The following is a 27,093-nucleotide window of genomic DNA, read 5'->3' on the forward strand; positions in this document are numbered from 1 at the left end:
GATGTTTTTTTATTTATTTTTTAACTTAAGAACTTCAGTGCAGTTTTCCAGTGCGTCCCCATGACAGCACCTTAGGAGGAGTAATACCATATCCTGTGTAGTAGGGACAGGAAGCACAAAAGGTTAAAAGCCCTCCCATCCCCAACCTCCTCAGTGTTTTTCCTGTCCCTACACAGGACAGGGAGTACAGGAGGAGCGCTGGTGCAGGAGCACTGGTGTGAAGACAAGAGATACCTCAGGGGACCCCGGGGAGATCGGGGGGGCCACGGCTCTCTCCTTCCTGCTGCCAAGCGGGTCCTGGGCCGACACTCCCGGTCAGGAGTCCCTCAGCCCTCTGGTGTGCTGGAGCCTCCGGGTGCCACTTCCCCATCGCCGGAGCTCTCTGCATCCTGCTTCGGGCAGGTCCGGCTTCTCCTGGCTCCGGGACCGCCCGGCGTCGAAACCGGAAGTTCGGGATGGCTACTTCCGGTGGCGGTCGCGTGGGAAATTCAAACCGCGGTTAAGACCAGACGCCAGGGAGCAGGGAAAATGACTGGGCAACCAGGTAAGGTATAGGAAGGGGGGCTGGGGAGCACAAAGACAGCTTGGGCACCCCTGACAGCAAAATGGCAGAGATGTCTCACCCTGATACCCTCCCTGGATCGCCCCACAGTCATGTGAGTGTACCATTACCTCCTTTTATATGGTTAATGGAGCTTACTCTTACCAGGCCCTCCATATTTTTTTATAGGATCTATCTGGGAAGTTACCACCTCCTTCTAAGAAATAGAAGGATACAATGAAAAAGGCCACAGTAAAATCCAAGAGGTGCCTGGATTGTAAAATCAGTCTTCCCTACTCGTTTACAAAGCGTCTATGTGCTGAGTGTAGAACCTCCATGCTAAAGGAGGAGCACGGGGCTTTATTAAACGAGATCCGTAATATAATCAAAGAGGTTCAGGCTTCCAATGCGTCTCTGCAGCCTCCATCTTCTGAGGGTGAAGTCGACCCATCTGGCGACTCTTGACAGTGAGACCATTAGTCCACCTCAGTGCGGGGAACGGAAAAGACACGTGTTCCACTCAGATGGTATGGATATTTGTCTACGAGCAGTCCGAAACACGATGCAGGTAGAGGAAACGTAGAAGAGCAGTAGCATTCAGGATGAGATGTTTGGTGGTCTTAGAACCCAGAGATCCATGGTTTTTCCTGTTAATGCCCATGTGAAGGATATGATACTAGAGGAATGGGAGGATGTGGAGAAGAGACTCTCTATACCACGAGACTTCCGCCCGACTATCTTTTGACCCAGAGGACACCAATGTGTGGGACACTATTCCTAAAATTGACGTCCCGGTGGCTAAGGTGGTCAAGAAAACCTCTATCCCCTTTGAAGACTCATCAGGACTTAAAGATCCAATGGATATGAAGGCGGATGGACTTTTGGAAAAAGCCTGGGAAGCTTCAGTAGCAATTATTAAATCTAATATCGCTGCTACATCTATTGCCAGATCTATGAGATGGCACCCCGAGGGAATCTCTCCTTCAATCATTGCCCCTATTAAAAATGGGAACAAGTTTTATGGCCGATGCTTCAGCGGAATCGGTCAGATTTGCGGCCAGAAATAATGCGCTTTCCAACTCAGCCCGTAGAGCTGTTTGGTTAAAAACATGGTCTGGAGATACAGCTTCTAAGAACAAACTGTGCTCCATTCCATTTTCAGGGCTCAGGGTATTTGGACCTGTACTAGATGACATTCTAGAAAAAGCGTCCGATAAAAAGAAGGGCTTCCCTGAGGAGAAAAAGGAGCAGCCCTTTCGTAAACCGTTCCCCTCCCGTAAATAAAGTTTTTCAGAAACAGTTGGCATCGGGTAACTCAAAATCCCTGGATACTAACAACTATAGCGCAGGGTTACAAGATAGAATTTTCTCAAAAATTCCGCCTGACGAGAGGTTCCCCTACCTCTTTCCCGTCTGCTGGCAGACATAGAGAAGCTGCTGCATCAGAGGGTTATTGTACCAGTTCCAGAACACGAACAACATCAGGGCCATTACTCCTCCCTGTTTTCAATAAAGAAACCGTCAGGGGAGTTCCTTACGATTATCAACCTGAAACCCCTAAGCCGGTGGGTAAGCTACAAGAAATTCCTCATGGAATCAGTAAGATCAGCCATCCCTCTAATAAACATGGATGCGGTAATGTGCACCCTGGAATTTAGGGATGCATACTACCACCTGCTAATACATCCCTCAAGTCAGCAATATCTGAGGGTTGCACTACCATCAGGCAGTCAGATTCTACACTACCAGGTCCGATGTCTTCCCTTTGGCCGGTCATCTGCTCCCAGAATCTTTATAAAGATCATGGCAGAGGTGGTGGCCTGTATCCGACTCAGAGATATTGCCATCATTCCGTACTTGGACGACTTCCTGTTGGTAGCAGGATCTCCTCTAGATATGACGCAACATCTGGAATTTGTTCTACGGACATTAACCAGCCTGGGTTTGATTGTGAACAAAGAAAAATCCAATTTTGTCCCAAGTACATCACACCTCCTCCTGGGAGTCCATCTCGACTCCCGAATACGAATGTCTTGTCTCCCGGAAGACAAGATGCTCTCAATTCCACAAAGGATTCGTTCTTTTGCAAGAGAGCAGAAACCTTCAAACTGGAAGGCAACGAGTATTTTGGGAATCATGACGTCATGCATCTCCTGCGTCAGATGGAGCCAGTTCCATTCCAGGCCTCTACAGAAATGCATCCTGGAAGTAACAGACGGACATCAGAATTGCCTAGACAGGAAGATGTCTTTGTCCAGAGACGCCCAGGACTCTCTACACTGGTGGCTTGACCAGAAGAATCTACGAAAGGGAGTGCAGTGAATTCTGGAACCTTGTCTTTTAGTGACCACGGACACAAGTCTCTCAGGATGGGGAGCTCGAGTGGGAGATTCTTCTCTCCAAGGAACATGGTCCACAGAGATTCAGACCCGATCATCGAATTTTCGGGAACTACAGGCAATCTGGGAAGCCCTACAGAGAAGCCGGGCGGTCTTAAAAGACAAACCTGTAAAAATTTTGTCGGACAACATCACGGCAGTCTCTTTCATCAGACATTAGGGCGGACTAAGACATCCACTTCTCCAGTCCCTGGCCAACAGGATATTCTTAGGTATAGAGAAGATAGTGAGCTTCATTTCAGCAGTTCACCTTCGATGATCCGACAATCAGGAGGCAGATTACCTCAGCAGGCGTCAGATGAAGGCTTCAGAATGGGAACTGAAGGAAGAGGTGTTCCAGCAATTAACCCGCAGATGGGGTCAGCCGCACTTAGAACTTTTTGCATCCAGAACAAATGCAAAGACGACATCTTTCTTCTCTCTCGACCCAGGAGATCATCCTCTGGCAGTGGACGCACTCTCACAATATTGGGGAGAGGGCCTAACATATGCCTCCCCACCTGCTCCTCTAATTCCGAGAATGCTGCAGAAAATTCAGGAAGATCGGGCGACAGTCATAGCAATTGTCCCGTTCTGGCCAAGGAGAAGTTGGTTCTCCTTTTTACGTCATCTAGCGTTGGAAGACCCAATCATTTTTTCCCTTTTCAGGAAGATCTTCTGACGCAAGGTCCACTGTTTCATCAGAATCTTCAACAGCTCCAGCTCTCAGCTTGGCTTCTGAAGGGGAGATCCTGAAGAACAAGGGCTTATCCGCCAGAGTGATTCAGACTATGCAGGCTAGTAGAAAACCTGTAACCCAGGCCATATATAAAAAAGTCTGGAGGACCTTTTGTCATTTCCACAGGACATAAGGCACCTCTCAGCCAGACATCCCTGCGATCCTTGATTTTTTTGCAGGCAGGATTTGACGCAGGTCTTAGACCAAGTACCTTGAAGGTGCAGATTGCGACACTAGGTGCTTTCTTCCACACATCATTGTCCTCGCATCCCAGGATAATCCAGTTTGTCAAGGCAATCCAAAGACTTAGGCCTACACAGATAATTTCTTCCCCTGCGTGGGATTTGAATCTTGTCCTGAGAGTCCTTTGCAAACCTGCCTTCGGCCCAGTTAATGATTTGGAAATAAAGAACTTGACTCTGAAAACAGTCTTCTTGGTGGCAATCACCACAGCTAAATGTTTGGGTGAAATCCAGGCTCGATCTGTCATCGAGCCTTGTATGCAGATTCGGGATGATTGCATCATTCTGAAACTGGATCCAAGTTTCTCTCCGAAGGTGGTGTCATCGATGACCTTAAACCAAGAAGTGGTTCTTCCATCATTCTGCAAAAACCCTAGGAATCAGAGGGAGGAGGAGTTCCACCATCTCTATGTCCGCAGAGCAGTGTTGGCCTATTTGGAGGCCACTCGGAACTGGAGATTAAACTCTAACCTTTTTATACAGTTTGGGGGGGGGGGGAAATAGAGGCAGGAAGGCTTCAAGACCATCCTTAGCTAAATGGGTCACATCCATGATTAATCTAGCATATCTTTCAGAAGGACAACCTCCCCCTGAAATTATCAAAGCCCATTCCACCAGAGCAATTTACACCTCATGGGCAACTAGAGCAGGGGCTACCAAATATGTACCGCAGCCACATGGTCAGGACATACTACTTTCTGCAAACACTACAAGCTAGATGTTCTCTCACAGCAGAGATCTGCGTTTGGTAGGAAGGTACTTCAGGCAGTTATCCCACCCTAAGCTATGAGTTCTTGGGTATACTCCTATGGTGCTGTCATGGGGACGTACTGGAAAACCGGAATTGGTCTACCGGTAATGATGTTTCCAGGAGTCCACATGACAGCACCCTTATTTCCCTCCCTATATTGCTACTGTATATGACTCTAACATATCTCTAAGCAGTCTAAAATAAAATTTAGTTGTACCCAGCCAATGTGGTTCTTGGAAAATCACTGAGGAGGTTGGGGGTGGGAGGGCTTTTAACCTCTTGTGCTTCCTGTCCCTACATAGGATATGGGATTACTCTTCCTATGGTGCTGTCATGTGGACTCCTGGAAACATCATTACCAGTAAGACTAATTCCGGTTTTCTTTTTTGAGCCAATGACAGAAGTGGATCCAGCAGCTGGGTTGCCGACCTTATTTTCTGTTTTATTCTTGACAGCTTTTCAAAAATCATGGACAGACAACCTGTTTTTCAGTCGCATTGGAAAACTGTAGTAAATCGCTGTGATTATATGTGAAGGTGTCTACAGCCCATAATTCTAATGTGAAGACCGTAGCCGTGCTTACTGTGAACTGTAAAATAATTAGTCATAATTATCTGCACAAATTTTTCCCATCTTCAAAAAATTCAGGTACATCATTATCTTTCAGGAAACTCAAACACACGGAGGGCCAAAAAGAAAAACTTTGGACAAAGTCGTGGGCTGACCAGTATACCGCATAATTGTAAAAAAAAAAAAAAAAAAAAAAAAAAACACAAACTGCTTAAATGCTGGATGTGAAACTAGTTTTGGATTTCTATTGAGCCATTTGTCCTCTCCGTGTCGGAGACAATCAATGTGACTGCCATTACAGCTACCAAAGTTAAAATCCTGATTTCCAAAACTTCACAATGGCAAATCAGCTTAGTAGTGTTCACATTGCTGCATCGTTTAACTAGGTAGTGATCGCTGTTATCAAAACAGATACTCGTAAAAGACAAATATACCTTGTCAGGTGATTTTATAATTGAAATCCTCTGTAACCGGTTGGGTTCTTTCATATTTAGTTTAACAGCTGTAATTTTTAATTTCTTGGACTACAGATCTTTGTGGCTTTTCCCCATGATTAATAATATATTTCTCTTAAATTTCACATTAATGTTTTATATTTTTTTTTAGAAATATTAGGTTTAATCTATGTTAAAATAGTAAAGACAAAACAATTCCTTTTTTTTTTTTTTTTTTTTTTTTAAATAAAAAAAAAATATATGCAAAATTATATTAGGAGTGAGAATACTCCCCTCCTGGTCAGGTGTCAACAGTCAGCGCAGCATCCCCTGCCGGTGGGGACACAATTCTGACTACACAGGAGTGGTGCCATTTTGGGAGGTCTGTATCAATTTGTTTTAATCTAGTTTCACCTTTTTGTTTAGTAGTGGACAGCCCCTTTTTTAAAGGGAATCTGTTACCAGCTTTTTGCCACCTAATCTGAGAGCAGCATAATGTAGGGGAACAGGCCCTGATTCCGGTGATGTCACATACTGGGTTACTTGCTGTATTGTTTGATAATCTGCTGCTAGCAAAACTGTGTTTTTATTTATTTTTTTTTATCACCAGGGGGCTAGTAAATCTGCTGCCATTATAGTCCACCATATTCATGATATTTGTATAACCCTGTCTCTACCACTGATTTGGCAGCTTTCTGTGTACACTGTGCATAGGCAGAAAGCTGCAAATCAGTGGTGTGGGCAGGGTTATACAGAGCTCAGCATTCATGTTTGTTTTTTATACTTTCTTCAAAGGTCTGAGAAGAAAGGCTATGTCTCTGCTGGCTATAGTTTGACCCATGTCACGCCATTCATGTGATCAGACATGTGACCACCAGTACCATCCGATATAGGCAGGCACACTGCCATTGCCTTTTATTCTTTTATATAGGACTCATTGAGCTGTGTGTGTATAAGAAATCATGGAAGACTGAAGTGGTGAGAGAAAGCGCTGCTGTCTAACAGCCAGCCATCTTATGATTCCCTAATGTAAATACTTAGGCTGCTGGCTTAAAGCGAACCTGTCACCAAGAAAATGCAATGCGATCTGCGGGCACCATGCTATAGAGAAGGAGGAGGTGAGCAGAATATGTGATTTTATGAGAATAGACTCAGTATGACCTGTGATTTCATCATTTTTACCTCTGCTCGTCCAGTGGGCGGGGCTATCAGTGACTGACAGCTATTTCTGTGTGCACACTTATATAAAGATAGCTGTCAGTTATTGATGGCCCCGCCCACTGGACCAAAAATGCCAGAAAGAGCAGAGGATTAAATGCTGAAAATACAGGTTTATACCCGATCAGTGACTGACCGGGTATAAACCTGTATTTTCAGCATTTAATCCTCTGCTCTTTCTGGCATTTTTGGTCCAGTGGGCGGGGCCATCAATAACTGTGTGCACACTTATATAAAGATAGCTGTCAGTTATTGATGGCCCCGCCCACCGGACCAAAAATGCCAGAAAGAGCAGAGGATGAAATGCTGAAAATACAGGTTATACCCGGTCTTTCCTCACTACACTATACATCAATCTGCTGAGCTCCCCCTGCTCTATAACATGATGCCTGCAGATTATACTGCATTTTCATGGGCACAGGTTTTCTTTAAGGTGTAACTGTTTTTTCAGGTAAAATATTGTAAATAGGCTGTCACGTATCATGACGTATAACACAGTTTCTGGCCATTACATCAGTTATATCCTGCATTTTCACCAAATTTTCCCTCTGCATGCTCTAATTTTCAGTTGTCTCTGAGCCGTTGGGTGGAGACTAGCTCCTATGATATCTCCTATACACAATACACACAAATATGGATTCCTGTGTTACTTTTTGTCTGTGTTACAGAAAAAGAATGTAAGACAGTGTATAGCAGTGCTAAGTTGTATGGCTGTGAATCCAGCACTGTAGTTAGATAAAACAGGTACTTGAAGCTCCAGTTGTGTATGCCTGTCTGTTGCATCTCCCCTCTTCATTAGAGTAAAATGGAAGGTGTAACCTGATGCCTCACTGTTAGCAGTGTGTGTGTTAATTCCAAAACAGATTTGAGCTTTTATTTTTCTTAAGAGTAATTGGCGAGGCATAGGGATGGGGGGGGTTGTCTCATAAATGGAGAAGAGGATATCTCCAATAATATATCACAGTCCCTAATTATCTCCTGTACTATTGATTTATGCTACATTTGTTTAAAGGGGTTTTCCCGCGAACAAAAGTTAATTTTAATAATTGTCTGTGTCTGACCGTGTACAGAACATACCACATCTCCTGGGCAGGAGGGGAGCAAAAGACTATACAGATATTACAGCAGGGGATTCATTTTGTGAGGTAACACATGTCACTGCTAGTGATGAGCGAGTATGTTTTGTTAACCCTTTCGCTGAGTATACTCGGCCGAGTATTTATAGAATGCTCGGGCTTTAAGTTTTCGTCGCTCTGTGAACATGATTTGCGACGGTTTGACAGATTTAATACATGTGAGGAATGCCTGTTTTTCCAGCATATCTCACATGTATTAAATCTGTCAAACCGTCGCAAATCATGTTCACAGAGCGACGAAAACTTAAAGCCCGAGCATCCTATAAATACTCGGCCGAGTATACTCAGCGAAAGGGTTAACAAAACATACTCGCTCATCACTAGCAGTGACATGTGTTACCTCACAAAATGAATCCTCTGTGATCCTCTGCTGTAATGTCTGTATACTCTTTTGCTCCCCTCCTGCCCAGGAGATGTGGTATGTTCTGTACACGGTCAGACACAGACAATTTTTAAAATGAACTTTTGTTCGTGGGAAAACCCCTTTAAGTGACCGTAACAATTTAATCTCTCAATGTTGCCAGTTTGAAAATCGGTCATTAAAAACCTACCTGTCAATCCATCGTGTGTATGTACACGCATGAATGAGTATTTTATTTTCCTATCTCTAATTGTCGGTTTTCACTCCGCTGTATAGATTGGACACGAAAACATGAGGTGATTTTGTTCCCCCATCTCTATAGCAGGGGTCCCCAACCTGTGGCTCACGGTCCCATGAGTTGTGGCTCGCGGCTGTCTGCCAGCTTGGTGCATTAGCTCCAGGTCTAGCAAACCGGTATCAAGATCACATCTCAAAATGGTGAATTTTGTGAGTAGCCCAGCACAGAAGAGCAGATCTGGACACACCCGTCTTACGGGTTTGGAGATAATTTAAGTATGGTAGGCTGGAGGTCGGGAAGATACTACCTGTCAGAGAAGGTGCTTGAAGCTGGATGCGACAGAGTGGTGGGAGTGCTTGATGAGAGAATAATGAATGGGGGTATTGTGGGAACCCCTGGATCTTGGTATAATCCTTCAGGATGATATCTGTGGAAAAGCTTTGATTATCATTATACCCATAATGGGGACTTTGGTTGCCACTACTGTGAGGGGGGCAGGAGCTGAATGTGGCTCTCAAGGTTAGAAAGGTTGGGTACCACTGCCCTGTATCATACCCTATAAAGCAGCAGAAGCATGGACCAGAATTTCTTCAACTTCAGATCCTCTTGAAAATGCCAGGTTTTCCAGAGTGTTATATAATATGCAGTAGTTGGTACTTGACGCAAGTGCAGGGATAAGAGCATTACCATGGAGTCTGATGAGTCATACTGTGTTTTCGTTTACTTTTACATAGTGTGTTGTTTGCCTAGGTAACAGCACCATTATACTCTATAGGGAAGAAGGCAAGCTAGCGGGGGCAGAATGGTGCTCTGGGCTATGTTCAGCTTGGACAATCTGGGTCCTTTATTGAGATTTTACATTGGCACATGCCACCTACCAAAACTATATTGCAAACTAGGTTTACCCCTATAAGGTAGCAGTATTCTCTAATGGCAGTAACACCTTTCACTACGTGGAGTTACACATAGGTGTATAACTGGTGGAGAGGTTCAAGTACAGCCTATGACTCTCTTCAACCTGTATAACTATGATTGAGATCTGCAGAGCTTCAGATCTCAATCTAATCAAGCTTCATTGGGATGTGATGGGTGGTGAAAGGGTAACCTGATCCTTTTGAGGCGTCGTCTCACAATCTACAGGACATAAAGGATCTGCTGCTGCTGACTCCATTGTGTCAGATACCACAGGAAACCTTTGGCAGTCTTGGAGGGTCTGTTTAATGGGGCAGAGCTGTTTTGGTAGTACAACAGAATAAACAAAATATTAAGGGGTGGGGGGGGCTTTAAAAAGATTTGCTATAGCAAGCATTAATTCTGGTCTAAGAGAAAAAAAGAGCCGCACTCTGAGCAATGCAGACAATTGGGTTTTCTGAAAAAAAAAAAAGCGGCATGTACTAGTTGTGTCTGAGACTCGCACGTTCTAGTCTTTAGTTAAGCAAAGAAAATAAAATGGGATTCTATATGTATAGCTTCCAATTTTTATTGATACATTTCAAATATTTAACGTAGGAAACTGTAAATGGTCTTTTATTAATAGCTGCTGCTGAGAAAAACAGATTGTACATGGATGACCAGTGAGAAAATTGTCCCACTTTTCTGGATGAAACTGACGATTTTTGTCATATTAGCAGTTGTGTGATGGGCAAGGTGGAATCCTGCCAATGTGTTTATTGCACACTGCTAGGATTTTGCAAGATGCAGAAACTTGTGCATGGTCTGTAAAAGCCCTTTAGGCTATGTTCACATTGTGAACACATTGTGTTGTTTTTTTTTTTTTTTATGCAAATTTTCAGCTGCGTTTTACAGTACCAGCAAAGTCTATGAGATTCCAGAAATCTCATGCACACACCTTGGTTTTTGTTTGATCAGCATTTTGTGCTTTACATGTTTTTTTGCTGATTGGAGCATGTCACTTTTTTAAACGCCTAGTGTGAACATGACTATCAGGTTTTGCTGCATTTTTATTGAAAAAAAGCAAGTAGAGTAGTATGTGAAACTCCTTTTTATTTTTGTGATTTTTACCATCTTGTCTTGGTCACCTGAGATGGCAGTTTGGCTAGTACAGTTTAATTAAATTAGTGATGTGTACAATGTAAACATTGGCTGAGCTAGGTGTGAAATTGAACAATCCCTGAGCAATTCAATGGCAGACCATATTGTGAAAATAAATAGTGTCCTACAAAGTCAATGCACTGCTAGAGTCTTAGAAAAACTATTCCTGAACAATTCACCTCCCCCCACTGTTACATTTGTAATTCTGGTTAATATGGTTTCACATATGTCTTGCATTGGTGACCTGTGTTCATGCTTCTGTGGTGCAAGCAAAGCTTTGGGATCCTGAAAAACGCAGCAATAAATGAGGAAAAAAACAAGCAAAATCCAGAACAAACCTTCCTGGCAAGAGATCAGGTTTTACTGCAGAAAAAAAAATGCTGAAAAGACGCTATGTGTGAGCATAGCCTTAATATTGTTTTCATTCTAGACTGGACAACCCCTTTTTAAGCTGAGCTATGGTTGTCTCAGAGTAATGGGGTGGGGTGCATGTAGTATTTGATTACTTGTTAAGCATTTCACCTGACAGTTCAGTAACTTTCCCCTTTCTCATGTATTTGTTTGCTCTGTAAGCTGGATATCTAAACAGATTGTATAAACATGTTTGTAGTGAGGTAGAGAAGTCCTTGTGACTGGTCTAATTGGAGGCCTTCCACCATGAATACTGAAAGAAACCATCTATATAATCTTGGGAATTTGTACTCCTAATAATTACTGTATTTTTCGGACCATAAGACGCACCTAGGTTTTAGAGGAGGAAAATAGAAAAAAAAATGTAAGCAAAAAATGTGGTCATGATGCACTGTTAAGGGGGAGCGGGTCTGCTGCTGACACTGTTATAGGGATAATGTCCCCAAATTCTGTTAATATTCTCCATCCTGGTATATATGGCCCCCTCCTTTCTGTTATACGTGGCCCTCACACCCATCCTGGTATGTATGGCCACCTTCACCCCTGTATGTATGGCCACCTCATCCTGGTATGCTTGGCACCCCCTGATCCCTGTCACGCTGCACAGAAAAATAGATCGTCATGCCGTATATGTACTGCGGTTTGCCAGAACGCACCTCCCGCAGTACCATACATGTACAGTAGATGTCATGAAGGGGTTAAATGGAATCTGTCAGCAAATATTTGCTATTTAGTGACAGAAACTGATTACTGTGATGTCACTTACTGGGTTAAGTGTTACTATTTCATAAAATCTGTTTTTATCAGCAAGAGATTATCACTACAGGGCTAGTGTCTTATGCCATCTAGTGAACTGCTGCGTATAACCCTGCCTTCACCACTGATTAGGGGGGAAGTAGATTGGTGAAAACTTTTATTTTGCTTTTATATCATTTTAACTACATTTTACCGTGAAGTTTTTCCAAGGGAATAAAAAAAAATATTTAATCATAGTAATGCAATTAGTGTTGAGCGACTATGTTCTATTAACCCTTTCGGCGAGTATGCTCAGGCCGAGCTCCGAGTATTTACAGCTGCTCGGTGATATGGTTGAATCGCTCCCGTGTGCATGATTTGCGACTGTTTGACCGTTTTATTACATGTGAGTAATGTCTATTTATTCAGTCTCCCATGACAGCACCATGTGAGAGAGGATCCGCCCATCAAGGACAGGAAACCTACAGGTTAAAAAGGGCGGCCCTCTCTTCCTGCCTCAGTTTAGGTTTCCTGTCCATGATGGGAGACCTCGCAGGCTTACCTGCAGAAGATGGACTCCTGTCCCAGAGAGGGCCACAGCAGGTGGTTGGAGCCGGTCCATCCCAGTCCTCTGGAGACGCCACGGTAGGGCTCAGTGGGGCGCCTCCGTGAGCGTTGCGGCGGGCGCGACATCGCCTCACGGGGAGGTAGATGTCCGCCAGGTGTGGGGCCGCTAGCGGGCTTCCTCCCCCCACTACAAATTGCAGGAGATCCAGGTCACGCCGGTGGAAATCCCTGAATAATTTCCTTTTAAAATACATACCTTTTAAAATGGAGTCTTTAAAATCCGTAATAAAGTTACTTTTTCCCCACTGCTATATGGTAGTGCTCGATCTCAAAGATGCGTATTACCATATCCCAATTCATAGTGACTATCAGAAATTCTTGAGGCTGGCCATTGAAATTGACGGGGTGGTTAAACACTTTCAATACACTGCACTCCCCTTTGGTTTAGCTATAGCCCCGCAAGTTTTTACTAAAGTAATGGCGGAAGTTATGGCCCATGTAAGAGAAAGGGACATTCTAATTATCCCTTACCTGGATGATCTTCTGATAGTGGGGAACTCGTTTGTTCAGTGCGAGACCCACCTGCGGGAGACCATGTCGGTCTTAAAGAGTTTGGGGTGGTTTCTAAATTTAGTCTAGACTTTTCTATCTCCACTCGAGGTACAACAATATCTGGGGGTCATATTAGATTCTAGGAAACAGCTATGTCGTCTTCCAGAAGAAAAGATTGATAGAATCCGGGGGTTGGTAGCACAGTGTATACGTAAACCTTCTATGTCACTCCGTAAGGCCATGTCACTATTGGGAACCTTCACCTCCACTTTTCCTGCAGTTCGTTGGTCACAATTACATTCAAGAGCTTTTCAGTGGGATGTGTTGTACAATAACGCAGCTTTAGAGGGGCATCTAGACCGTGAGTTTACGCTAGGTCCTCGTGCCATACGGTCCCTTCGTTGGTGGTTACGACAAGGCAATCTTGCTAAAGGGGTTCCCTGGGAATGTAGTCCAACTGCAGTCTTGTCCACTGATGCAAGTGCTACAGGATGGAGAGCTCACTTTGAAGGGAAATTAGTGCAGGGAACCTGGTCAAGCAGTGAGCGACAGTTGTCATCAAATGTTAAGGAGCTTCTGGCGGTGCAGCATGCGTTCAACGAGTTCCTTATATATTTACAGGGCCAGCATGTCCGTATACTCTCGGACAATCAAGTCACGGTAGCTTACATAAACCACCAAGGGGGAACCCGCTCAAGAAATTTGATGAGGGTAGTGAACACACTTCTGCTGAAAGCCGAAGATCATTGTCCCTCTCTTTTGGCTACTCATCTAAAAGGGAAGTAAAACATCACAGCGGATTTCCTCAGCCGTACTTCTGTAAAAGAGGGAGAGTGGTCCCTAAATACGCAAATATTCTCCAGAATCGTAGAAGCGTGGGGCCTTCCGACTGTGGACTTATTCGCAACAAGGGCCAATCGGAAAGTGGAAAATTTTTGTTCCTTGGACCCCAGAGAAGGACCCCTGGCAGTGGACGCCTTCATGGTTCCCTGGAGATTTCCTCTGGCATATGCCTTCCCTCCCATAATCCTGCTCCCAGCAGTGATAAGAAAGATCAGGGCAGACTGAGCCAGAGTGATACTCATATGCCCCTTTTGGCCCAAAAGACCGTGGTTCCCTTGTCTCCGGAAGATGTCCATATCAGATCCCTGGGTTCTTCCGGAGATTCTGGACCTCCTCACTCAGGAGCCACTTTCCCATCCTCCAACCCCAAGTCTACATTTGACGGCGTGGAATTTGAGAGGGTGTTATGGACCAACAAAGGATTCCCCGCAAATGTAGTGAATACTCTCCTGACTAGCAGAGAACCTGTTACCACCCGTATTTATGCCAGGACCTGGAGGAAGTTTCTGTCCTTTGCAGAAATTAAGGTGGAGGAGGGGCCCCCTATTGGGAATATTCTGGAATTTCTGCAGCGGGGCTTAGAATTGGGTCTCACTACCAGTACCTTGAAAGTACAGGTGTCGGCGTTGGGAGCTTTATTTTCTTCCAATATTGCAGATAACTATTGGATAGCCCGTTTTATAAAAGCTTCCTTTTAGGTGTAGACCCATTACCAAAGTAAAGATGTCTCCCTGGGATTTGAATTTTGTCTTAGATGCCTTGACCAGTCCTCCTTTTGAGCCACTAGATTTAGTCTCCCCCAAAATTATTTTCCTAAAGACGGTCCTGTTAGTAGCCCTAACTTCAGCCAGGAGAGTTAGTGACCTACAGGCCCTTTCAATATGCCCTCCATTTACGCAAATTCTGGACGATAGGGTTATATTAAAACCTGATCCGGCCTTTCTTCCCAAAGTGGCCACTCGATTCCATAGAACCCAGGAGATGGTTCTCCCGACTTTTTGCTTTCCGTCCAAAAATCAAAAGGAGGAGAGGCTTCACACTTTAGACGTTAGGAGGTGCGTACTAAAGTACTTAGAAGTATCACGTGGCTTTAGAAAGGATAAGTCCCTATTTATTTGCTATCAGGGGGCTAGAAAGGGTTGTAAGGCCTCAAAGGCTACAATCGCTAGATGGATCAAGGAGGCCATTTCCCTCGCTTACTCCTCAGGGGATAAAGAGATACCGGAAGGATTGAGGGTGCATTCTACCAGAGCGGTATCAACCTCCTGGGCGGAGAAGACAGGGCTTTCCATTGAGGAAATTTGTAAGGCTGCCACTTGGTCTTCTCCCTCTACTTTCTATAGGCACTATAGATTGGATCTGGGTGGCTCTGAAGATCTTACTTTCGGGAGAAGGGTGCTTCAAGCTGGTCCCTCCCTAATTTCTTTCGTCTCTGTAATTCTCTCACGTGGTGCTGTCATAGGAGACCGAATAAAGCCTTAGTTACTTACCGGTAACGGGATTTTTCGGAGCCCATGACAGCACCTTTATATTCCCTCCCTTCACTGGTGTTGTGCACTCCCGTAGAGTTTATTTCTTTTTTGTGCACCCTTGCGGGAAATTGATGAAAAGTAATGTACTTAATGTGATTGTTTTGTTATAATTAACCTTGGTGGTACTCTCGTGCTCTGTTAACTAAACTGAGGCGGGAAGAGAGGGCCGCCCTTTTTAACCTGTAGGTTTCCTGTCCTTGATGGGCGGATCCTCTCTCACGTGATGCTGTCATGGGCTCCGAAAAATCCTGTTACCGGTAAGTAACTAAGGCTTTCTTACACATTCCTCACATGTAATAAAGCTGCCAAACAATTGCAAATCATGCACACGGGAGCGATTCAACCATATCACCGAGCAGCTATAAATACTCGGAGCTCGGCCCGAGCATACTCGGACAGAACATACTCGCTCAACCCTAACTGCAATATATAAAACCACGCTCTTGTATCTTTCACAGGAGTGCCGACATGGCAGGCATGAGGGCTGGCTGCCATAACCCATTGGTGCGTCACAGTTGTGGAGGGTAAAGTGATAGGTGTATGGAACGGCACACCTCCTGAACCACATGTCTTAGATGTCGCTGTCTTTGATTAAGCACTGATCAATGCTCAACTCCAATATGTGCTGTTACAGGCAGATGCTGGCTGTAAGGCTGGTTTAATACGTCCGGATATTTTCGGTACCGGAAAAAAATGGTACCAGAGATATCCATGTGTGTTTTACGTGTGGCATTCATGTGCCGCATCTGGATCACACGGATGGGCGCCTGGGAATCAGCGATACAGTTAGCGCTGTTCCCAAGCGCCGGTGCTGAACGCTGCCCTCATCATGGTTCCCTGCTGGTGCTGTATTCAGCACCAGCAGGGACCAAGATGAGGGTAGTAGTAGTGTACTCCTTGTGTCGCCACCTGTAAAATTAAGAATAAAATAAAATCCTTATACTCACCTCTCCTAGGTGTACCCCGCTGTCATCCATGTGATCGCTGCTGCGGAGAAGCAGGGGAGAATGAGCCGCTCCGGAGCTGCGCTCAGTGACTGACAGGACACCGTTCCTGAGCTGCAGCTCCGGAGCCGCTCATTCTCCCCGGCTACTCGGCAGCAGCGGTCGCAGGGATTATAGTGGGGGACACCTAGGAGAGGTGAGTACATGGATTTTATTATTTTATTCTTAATTTTACAGATGGGGACACAGAGTACACTATTACTACCCTCACCATGGTCCCTTCTGGTGCTGATCACCGCGCCGGCAGGGAACCACGATGAGGGCAGCGTTCAGCACCGGCGCTTGGGAACAGCGCGATTCCCAGGTGCTGATACGTGTCACACGGATGACACACAGATGTTATCCGTGTGGTACGTTTTGTGGACCATGTGTCCACAAAAAAAAATGGACTTGTGGAGCACACTGACACACGGTCCGCAAAAAACACACTGACATGTGCACAGACCCATAGATTTGAATGAGTCTGCGTGTGTCGGTGTCTCCGGTACGTGTGGAAACTGTCACCACTTGTACCTGAGATACTGACTTGTGAAAGAGCCCTTAAACAGACAGTATTTGCCTAGTAGGGTGCATGGGGACCCAACATTGGACGTTCCAATATATCCAGTGTCGGTAAGGGGACTATTCACTGGATGTTTTTTTTGTGCTCCTCCATTCCATAGTTATGTCCCCTGGTAATAAAGAAGCACATTTTCCCTTCATCCATCTCAACAGTCTCTGAGAGCATCTATTTTGTTTTTTGTTCATGTGACAGAAGTTCTTTGGTACACACCCAGTTGGTTGCAGAGGAAAATTCACATTTTTATTACCAGGGACAGAACTTTGAAACAGAGGGGTACAGAATTAAATGCCACTGTTTCACAGATTCTGGAACTTTTTTCAGGAGGTTTGCAGTTACAAATTTAAAAAAATCCTGTAACAAGTCTTTTTAAAGGGACTGTGTCATCAGGATCTGCACTATTGAAATCCACCTTTTATTTTAAAGGGAATCTGTCAGGTAGATAGGGGTAGGGGTTAAAACACATTTCATTGATGTGTGGCTTATCAGGCTGTGTGCTGTTGTTTACTTACAATGAAGGTTTTATCACCTGGTGATTATCATACCCTGGGCTACAGCAATGCATGCTTGCTAGTCTGACTCCACTCCTCCAATGATTGTATGCACATTGTCCATAGACAGTGAGCTGCTAGAGTCTGGTGTGGGCGGGGTTAGCTTTCTCAGCCATTCTTTATGCTAAATGTAAAAACTTAGTCAGAACTGCTGCACCCAGTAAACTAAGTGATACATTATTGGAATCAGGGTCTCTTTGTCTACATCATGCTGCTCTCAGATGAGGTGGCAAAACCTGCTGACAGATTCCTTTTAAATAATATATTTTAAAAAATTTTCATTAAGGAAACCATTCAAATGCACATTTATAAACATAAAAAGGAAAGGTTTTACGCAATACAGGACAAAGGGGTATTTTTTGTTTTTCATTTTATGTATATACATGATAAACCTACTTTCCCAAGGAGGGCGGCAAAATTGGGACATGACATTCAAAAGACCCCACCCAACCAAAGAGTCTTGAAATGTCTGTTTTATCAAATTTCCATATTTTATATATAAAAAAAAAAAAAATCTTGCATTTATCTTTTACTCTCACTTCTTGCTATGAGAGTACTTTTCAACATTCTCATCCTCACAGGCAGTATTACAATGATGGATGATCACTAAGCAAAGTAGCTAACAAACGTTGCACTATTGATAATAGGTGATGGTCCCAACTCATCTCCTCCTACTATCAAAATCATCTTTGCCCAGATGAAACCAAGAGCAGAAAAAGCTTCTATTAACGTCCGTAGAATCAGAGGCTGCTTATTGTGGCGTTCTGAAATGAGTCAAATCTTGCAAGAGGTTGTCCACTACCCTGACTGACTTAAGTTATGGCAAACAAGTAACTAATATGGGGATCTTTTAGGGGTATTTATCTTTTTAATGTTTTTTTAGGCCTTTTTGCTTAACTTCCTGTGCCCTGGCATCAGCTCTGCTGTCAGTCATCACTTCCTCGTCTCCCTTCTTACTACATTTCCAGTCACTGCTTGTGCTTGGCTGCAAGCCAGCAATGAGCACACCCCCTTTAATGCTGCCTAAACTCTTTCCTTTTTTCCCCCCACTGTCACACATGGCACCAGCATGATCTACTTTACTGGACACTGTTACAGAGAATAGAAGTAATGTACAAAGCATGAGAACACCAGCCCTGACAATAAACATTATCCCCACCTACTCCCCCTCACGGATGGATGGGTGGGAAAGGAGAAATTACTGTAAATATATAATAGTTTATACAGCAGAGTGTGTATACAGTACACAGGTTATATAGCTGTGTGTGCATATATACCCTTCTTTACACATACAGATACAAGGGGGATGCTGGGTCTGCAGGGAGACTTTGATATGACATCATAGGAAGCTCGGAGAGTCTCAGCCTGAGATCATGTGACCAGAAGAGCAGCATGAGTTATAGAAGGTGCCCATGCATCTTGGATATTGGCGGCCAACAATCTTTCTCAACTCCTCCATGTACTTGACATTTGTGAAGACCCGGGGTCTTCCGTGGGCATAACGCTACTCAGACAACACAGGATGCGGGTAAAACAGCGTGGCCATACTTTATTGAACCTCAAAGCACACAATAAACATGTAGAATTGTACTAACTATTACCCAAGATGCTACAACTTTACGCAGTCTCACCCTTCCTCTCCTCCCGCCTGGGATGGAACAACTGTGACTTTGGGACTTCCAAGGCCAACTACCTCAACCAGTGGCCCCCTGCTTCTGGCGGGCCCCCACAGAGAGAAGGTAGCGCCAAGTTTAGGAAGCTAGCAGTCCATCGAGGTACAAGGCAAGAAGACCCAAGAGTCCAACCCTGGCCTCTGAGAGTTTCCATGGGGCCAGATGACTGGTGGATCCCAATCTGGCTTCTACGAATGTCTCCATGGGTTCCAAGTGACCGGTGGGTCCCTCCTGGCAACCTCAAACAACATATCCGTGGTCCATAGACAGGTGACCTCATCGTCCCAACCTGGTCTCCCCAAAAGTATCCATGGTCTCTCTGATGGTCAATGGAGCAGATCCTTATCTTTCCAGTCAGGGTCGTACCCTTAGGCCGAAATCATGTAGAGTCCAAATCTGTGCCTCTTTGGATGCCATGCTATCCATCTACTTTCCTGAAGGATCTCTCATTCTCTTTGTAAAGTCTTTCTGATGCTCCTTGATTCTGCTTCCAGCACTACAGACATCCCTGTTTATATTTACATCTGTGTAAGGTCATCAGTCACAGGTTGGGGGGGAAAGCGCGGCACTCAGATCTCATTGTTTGAGCTAATCAATTTACATAGTTGGTATACAGTGGGCTCTTTAAACAAACATTCAGCTGACTTTTAGTACAAGATGTAATTAGCATATTAGCACACATTATTGTTTCCAAACCCAAGAGGAGATAACAATCAGGGTTATACAAATACTGGTCTGTTTTAATCAACGAAAGAAGAACACAGGTTAAAAATTCAACACAAAGAGAATAATGTAGATTTGTTAATCCAAGAGAAATAATCGTCTGGATAATTAGGCTAAGTGCCCACGATGCAGAAATGCTGCGGAGCGTTTCTGCATCTCCCTGGCAGAAGAAAACTAATGCGGATTTTACATGCGTTTTTTTTTTCTGCCAGGTAGAAGCGTTTGTGACGTGGTTTCAACATGCAATTTCGCATGCGGGTTGTCAAGCGCTTTTCCAAGCGATTTTAGCATCACTTGGAAAAGTTCTTGACAACTTGGTCACACTATATTAATCCATGCAACCAGCATGGATTTATGTTGTGTGACCAAGTTGCAATGCTGCAAATGCAACATCAATAGAAAAAAAAATAAAAAATTTAAAACATTATACTCCTTTGGCCCCCGGTCTCATACGGTGCGTTCGGCGGCTCGCGGTGCTCTAAAAAGGACCTTCCATGACGTCATTTAGTCATGTGACAGGTCACGTGACCGCTGACGTCGGCGGTCACGTGACCTGTCACGCGACTAAATGACGTCATGGAAGGTCCTTTTACCACCGTGAGCAGCCGAAGAGCCAGCAGCACCGCCGGGAGCAGACAGGGGGACATCAGAAGGTAAGTATGTTTTTTTTTTTTTAATCTAATTCTTTAACTACAGGTACTATGTTATCCTTGTCTGGAGGAGTCTCTCCTATTCTCCAGACCCGGCTAACATCCGCGCATTGAATCGCGTAATATCCGCATGTGTACGTGTAGTCATGCGGATGTTATGCGGTCCAATGCAAGTTAATGGCGGTTATTTCGCAAAATTAATGGTCGTGCTGCGGATTCTCATTGGGAAACATAGCGGACAACTTAACATGCATTTTCGCGGCGGAATATACAGCCACAAAAACGCATTAAATCCACATCATGGGCACGCAGCCTTAAGATTATAGGCTGTATCGTCACAAAATTCTGCTCTGCTTAGCATTTATGTATTTTCCTTGAGGAGAGGGGAGAAAACTACTGGCAGACATCTGAGTCACTTAGAGACTGCAGACTTTCACTAGAAGACCAGGAAAAAAAACTTAAAGAATAGAGCTAAGCAACAGCACATGTGAAAAAGACTTGGGTATACTATTGGATCACAAACTGCACAAGAGTCAACAGTGTGATGCAGCAACCAAAAAGGCAAACACAATTCTGGGTTGCATTAACAGAAGCATACAGTCTACATCGGGTGAAGTAATTACCCTCTCTAATCATCCTTGGTCAGACCTCATCTGGAATATTGTGTCCAGTTCTTGGCGCCACTTTTTTAAAAAAACATGAAGAAACTGGATCAAGTTCAGAGAAGAGCGACCAGAATGGTGACCGGTCTGCAAACAATGTCCTGCGAGGAACAGTTAAAGGATTTGGGAATGTTTAGCTTGCAAAAGAGAAGACTGAGAGGAGACTTAATAGCTGTCTACAAATATGTCAAGGGCTGTCACACTGTAGAGGGATCAGCTTTATTCTCATTTGCACAAAGAAAGACTAGAAGCAATGGGATGAAACTGAATGGGAGAAGATACAATTGGATATTGGGGGAAAAAAACCTTTTGACAGTGAGGGTGATCAAATAGCAGGACAGGCTGCCACGAGAGGTGGTGAGTTCTCCTTGAATGGAAGTCTTCAGAGGCTGGACAGACATCTGTCTGAGATGGTTTAGTGAATCCTGCATTGAGCAGAGGATAGGACACAATGCAGTGTAGGACCCAGGAGGTCCCTTCCAACTCTAACATTTTATGATTAACCCCTTTTAATTGTATGGCTGCATCTATCTTGGGTTATAGATGTTGATCCAGCTGTTATTTTCCCTTTAAGTTTAAGAAGCCTTAATATGTACAAGCTCCATGATGCCTTGTCAAGTCATTACATAGAGGTGATCCAACCACACCTTTTAACATTCCTATTTGGATGGAGTGTGTAAGCTGTTCAGTAGCCACTGATGGTCTATAGCTGTGACGTGACATTGTTTATGCCGGGGGACAATAATTACTAAACTCTGGGGACGTGGCCAGTCAGCTGGGTGGTTGGTATCCCAAGAGTGAGACATCCCTTATTATATTACACCGGACTATACTAAATGTGTGCAAAAACATGTACTTTTGGACAAAAAACATGCAGTACGTGGCCTAATATGTATTTAGTAGCTTGTTTGATCAGCATTAAGAGCAAACTATTTGTTGGAACTGAACTATGTAAATGAGTTTTTCAGTCTGTTAGCTTTTTTTTTTTTTTTTTTTTTTACTTTGGAGCATTTATGTTGGTGGCTTAGTAGCCCTGTTAATATCATCCATGCACTGGTGACTTCATTAATTAATCATTTACAAAACATTTGGCATTCTGTTAATAGACAGTAGATTTCATGAGCGGGTTTTCTGCCACAATATGATGATATGCCAGTGAGTGAAAGCTTTGTCTGCAGCACACCGGAGTCCTTTACATCCATTCTCATAGTACAGCGATGCCTTTCATAAGCTAAGCCTTTAACAAATAAATGAATACCTACACTAAGAGATGGGGCAAAATCCAGCATGCCCCATTGTGCTTTCTTCATTATCTCCCATCACTAAACAGTCAGAAGACCTCTGCCAGGTGTTGCGTGTAGCCACACGGCTCTAATTTTTTAATTTTTATTGATGCAAATTTCTAGCCATTACTTGGATTTGCTTCGTACAAGCCTGTATGGACTTCCCGTGAAAAGCAGATTCCTAACACCTGTTAATTGTTTCAGCCGGTGATTTTGAAAAGATATGGAAAGAACACTGCAAAGATGAAGGAATACTTTGTGAATATGCTGTTGCAATGAAAAGCTTAGCAGATAATCACTGGTCGAAGAAGTGTGAAGGAGAAGGCCGGATAGAGTGGTGCCTCGGGTAACTATCAAATCTTTTGTACATTAATATTATATTTTAATATACTGTCATGTTTTAAAATGTGTGTCTAAATGCATTTTCTAATCAGAATTACGCCTGTGCTGTATAATAGAATCGTAACACTAGGACCTGGATCTGGACCCATCCTGTATCTCTAAAAACTTAATAATAATAATAATATTATATATATATATATATATATATATATATATATATATATATATATATATATATATATATATATATATATATATATATATATATATATATATATATATATATATATATATATATATATATATATATATATATAATTTTATTTATTTATATTTTTTTTATCTATACAGAGTAGACTGTGCCATCATTTTTTTTTTTTCCTTCCATTTTATACATTTTTTTTTTTTTTTTTTTTTTTTTTGTCTTCCTACAAGGAATCAACAAAATAAAATAAAAAGTTCATAGCATATCCTAAACACATGCCGTATTGTCCTCCCTTTAAAGTAATAATACTAGAAGAGAATACAGTGATTCATTTAAAGGGAATCTGTCTTCAGGTTTTTGCCATGTAATCTGAGGACAGCATGAAATAGGGGCTGAGACAAATATTTCAGGGATGTGTCACTTATTAAGCTGTGTGCTGTTGCTTCAATACAATGAATGTTTTTTAACCAGGAGATTCACCTACCGGACTACAGCTCTTGTGAGCCCTGGTCTGAGCACACCCCCTCCTCTGGTAAGCAGCTTGCTGTCAATAGACAATGTACACAGAAAGCTGTATCAGCTTTCTGAGCTTTGATACATCTAAAAACTCTGTATCACAACTGCTGCACTCAGTAAACTAAGTGATACATCATTGGAATCAGGGTCTCTTTTCCTACATTATGCTGTTATCAGATTAGGTAGCACAAACCTAGTGACAGGTGCACTTTTAAAAGGGAACTGTATTTTAAACAAACTTTGCATAAATCAATACTAAAGGCAAATAAAAGAAACTTTATAATATAGCTTGTCAGAGAAATCCGCTTCCTTCCCCATTTATTAGCCACATCTCCCCTTCCCGTTCCTCCTGAACTCTCCATTTACTCTGAAGAAATTGCTCAAATCAGTGTTCCTCAGACAAGATGAACTGCCAGCTGACTTTGGTGTCATTTGGCAGCCCATTATACTCTACAGAGAGAGAAACAGTGATAGGAAACAAGCAGAGGGAGACAATCGTACTGAGCTTTTTGACAAGTCTTTTACCTCGCCCCAGAGCTGGATTCACATCCAGACAGCTCAATACTACAGTATAACTTCCTTTATACCTCTGCTGCTAAAAAAGATGAAGTGCAAGAATCCATATTGCAGTGCTCTGTATGGGAGAGATCCTCTCATCACCTCACTGTATTGCAAATTAAAGATAGAGCTTGCAAATGGGAAAACTGGTGAAAATGCAGGAAACTATGCATGTAATGGTGGTGTAATTCCTCATGAACACACCCAGGACAGTATATTATAAAAAGTTATTTGAAGCTACAGTTACCCTAAAGACAAAGCTGGTGCTTGGTGATCTATAACACATGGACAGATTGGCAGAAGACACCTATTTAAAGTTAAAAATGAGGTTGTGTTATCTGCGACACCTTTTCCAAAGTTAGGCTTGACAGAACATGACCCCACTTCTGGCTGTGAATAAACCCGCTGTCTGATCTCTCTTCAGGTTCTTTATTCTTCCTAAGGCCTGAAATCTTCAGAAAGTCCTGCTGTACGAGCTGTTTGAACAGCTTCTGAAACCTATTAGTTTATAGGCCTAAGGCTACGGTCCCACTATTAGTATTTGGTCAGTATTTTTTCTCAGAGGAGTGGGAGCCAAAACCAGGTGAGGAACAATCACACACTCCTGGTTTTGGTCCCATTCCTGAGAAAAAATAATAACTAAATACTAATAGTGAGACCGTGGCCTTAAACTAAACCTACACATGTTATTTCTGTATTGGAAATGTCTCCTAAATTTCTACCAATTATTACATTTTGAGATAAGCAGTTCAATGATTTGCTGAATGTTTTGTCTCATAAAATGTTGCTATTTTGTACCTTTTTGTTTACTGCCGAATCAGTTACTTTAACAATTATATATATTATATTTTTTCAGTGTCTGCCAAGAATATTTCTACAATGGAGGCAAAAGAAAAGCAATTGAAAAAGATGCAAGGGGAGCTGCCTTAAGTAATCCCAAGCCTCCTAGCTCTAACAGTTCACTTCTATCTGGCCTTGATGTTTCAAATGTCACCACAGCAAATCAAAAGTACGTATGTTATTGTGTATGGAGAGTATTTCTAATCTAAGCAAACTAATATGCGTCTGAAATATTTAGGGCAGTATAGCGGAGAGGGGCATGTTTTACAGCAGTTGACAGACATAGTGGTAAATGGTTTTACCCCTTTACAATGGGCCTCACTGTATGGAGCAGGTTTAGGAGCTGAGGTTGCTCCATACATAACCAGCACCTGACAGCTACTGATGCAATCGGAACTAGCTCTGATCACATCCGTTTACCCTCTTAAATCTAGCTGTCAACATGATGATGGCATTTAAAGGGTCTCAAACGTGGCAGCCTAGGGACATCTAAAAGCCTCCTTATCTGCTATGGTATTATTGCTATAAAGTCCAACCTTTACCTGGGCTTGATAGACCAGTAATTTTACAATGCAGTGCAGTATGTTGTATGGTGATCGAGATCACAGGTTCAGGTACCCTACGGTATTTTTTTTTTTTTAAAGATGTAGAAAAAAAACAAAACTTAATGAAGTCTATACCTTTTAGCTGTTCTGACCACATACTATATAATTCTGCTTTTCTGTTTGTTTTTTGGCAAGTGGGAGAGGGGTTGTGTTGTGCGGGTTCTTTTTTAATTTCCCCATTCATGGCTGAACCCAGCCTTATTGGTAAATTATGAACAAAATATTCGAAGAGCACACACAAATAGTGTAGTTCCCCCACACAATCTATAAAGAAAATTGAGACTCCTATACCAGACAAACACCAGAAAAGAAGCTTCCTTCTTCCCTAGTGCTTGTTGGTAACTTGTAATAGAAGAGATTATCCGTCATGTACACTTGCAGAGGGACAGCTGCTGTCGGTCTGCTGCTGCCAGGTAGGTAGTTGCTGTAGGCGTACTACAACAGAAGAACAGAGTTATTCATGCTTCAGTACAGCATACTAGTTAACACTTCATAAATTAGAAAACTTATTTTGGCTTCATTAATTGCTTTGTCCAGTGGATAAATGATTGGAGCTGATGAATTCCCATATGCTTTTGTTTGCTTGTATACAGAATGTGTATTTTTAGTGGTTTAATTACTTTACATTGCAATTATTTACCTTGATCAGCTTTGTATATGTTGGCCTGAAATGTGTGGTGGAAGATTTGGGGCTAATTTGTCATTTATATTCTTCTCAAAAAAGGAAGATTACGTGGCTTTAATGTTCTACTAGCAAATGCTCCAATCAGTGCAGAATCTTACCAATTTATTGATCTTGTAAGGATATCTCCACAGTGTCTTTTTCAAATGGATTCCACCTGAAAAGGCATTAAAAATAATCCAAAAGAATTAAAGGGAATGTGTCACCCCCTGGGCGATATCAGACCTCTACTATGGACATACAGGTTATAGAAATGTAAATCTATACATACCTGTATGGCCCATAGTAGAAGTTTGATTGCAGAGAAATGTATTTTTATCACCTCTGTTTTCCACATTCTTGGCGTCCCCCGGACGCCAAAAAATCCCCACCTATCTGTTTATTATTCCCCGCAATCCTAGCCTATATGCATAGTTATCATAGTCCCCTTCTCCCATGCACGTCACAGGGCCCTGTGACGTGCACTGTGCTCCCTGACTTCCCGGGCATGCGCAAAGTGCCCCTCACATAGCGCTTATTTAGAGCACGCTTTGCTTCCTCCCGGCCCCATCTCTCCATGCACTGCGCTGCAGAGTTCTATTGTGCAGGCCCCGGGAGTCATTGTCACTTCCTGACGGCCTGCGCAATAGAACCCTGCCGCGCAGTGCACAGAGATTCGGGGCCAGGGTGAAGCAAAGCGCTCTCTGTGCAAAACGGAGTTTATAAAAACTTTTCTCTTCAATCAAACCTCTACTATGGGCCATACAGGTATGTATAGATTTACTTTTCTATACCCTGTATGGCCATAGTAGTTGTCGGCTATCTCCCAGAGGGTAACAGATTCCCTTTAACATATGCACAGCAATGTCAAAATGACTTGCTGTGCTTATGTTCCATCTTTTTTTTTTTTTTTTTTTTAACGGTTTCGGTCTCGAAAGCCGTGAAGCTACTAAAACAAGTG

At 43.1% G+C, this 27,093-nt stretch overlaps 1 protein-coding gene across 1 annotated transcript in view; it reads left to right on the forward strand.

The window, feature by feature from the left end:
- SAMTOR (S-adenosylmethionine sensor upstream of mTORC1) overlaps positions 1 to 27,093 on the forward strand; it is a 47,546-nt gene that overhangs the window by 8,230 nt on the left and 12,223 nt on the right. The window contains exons 2-3 of the mRNA XM_073651952.1: positions 22,610 to 22,751; positions 24,883 to 25,035. Coding sequence (XP_073508053.1) covers positions 22,610 to 22,751; positions 24,883 to 25,035 — 295 coding nt within the window. The remainder of the gene's footprint in view (positions 1 to 22,609; positions 22,752 to 24,882; positions 25,036 to 27,093) is intronic.

The sequence above is a fragment of the Phyllobates terribilis genome, unplaced genomic scaffold, assembly GCF_046119375.1.
Source record: "Phyllobates terribilis strain yellow unplaced genomic scaffold, ASM4611937v1 Scaffold_11__3_contigs__length_659146591, whole genome shotgun sequence".
Classification (NCBI taxonomy): Eukaryota; Metazoa; Chordata; class Amphibia; order Anura; family Dendrobatidae; genus Phyllobates; species Phyllobates terribilis.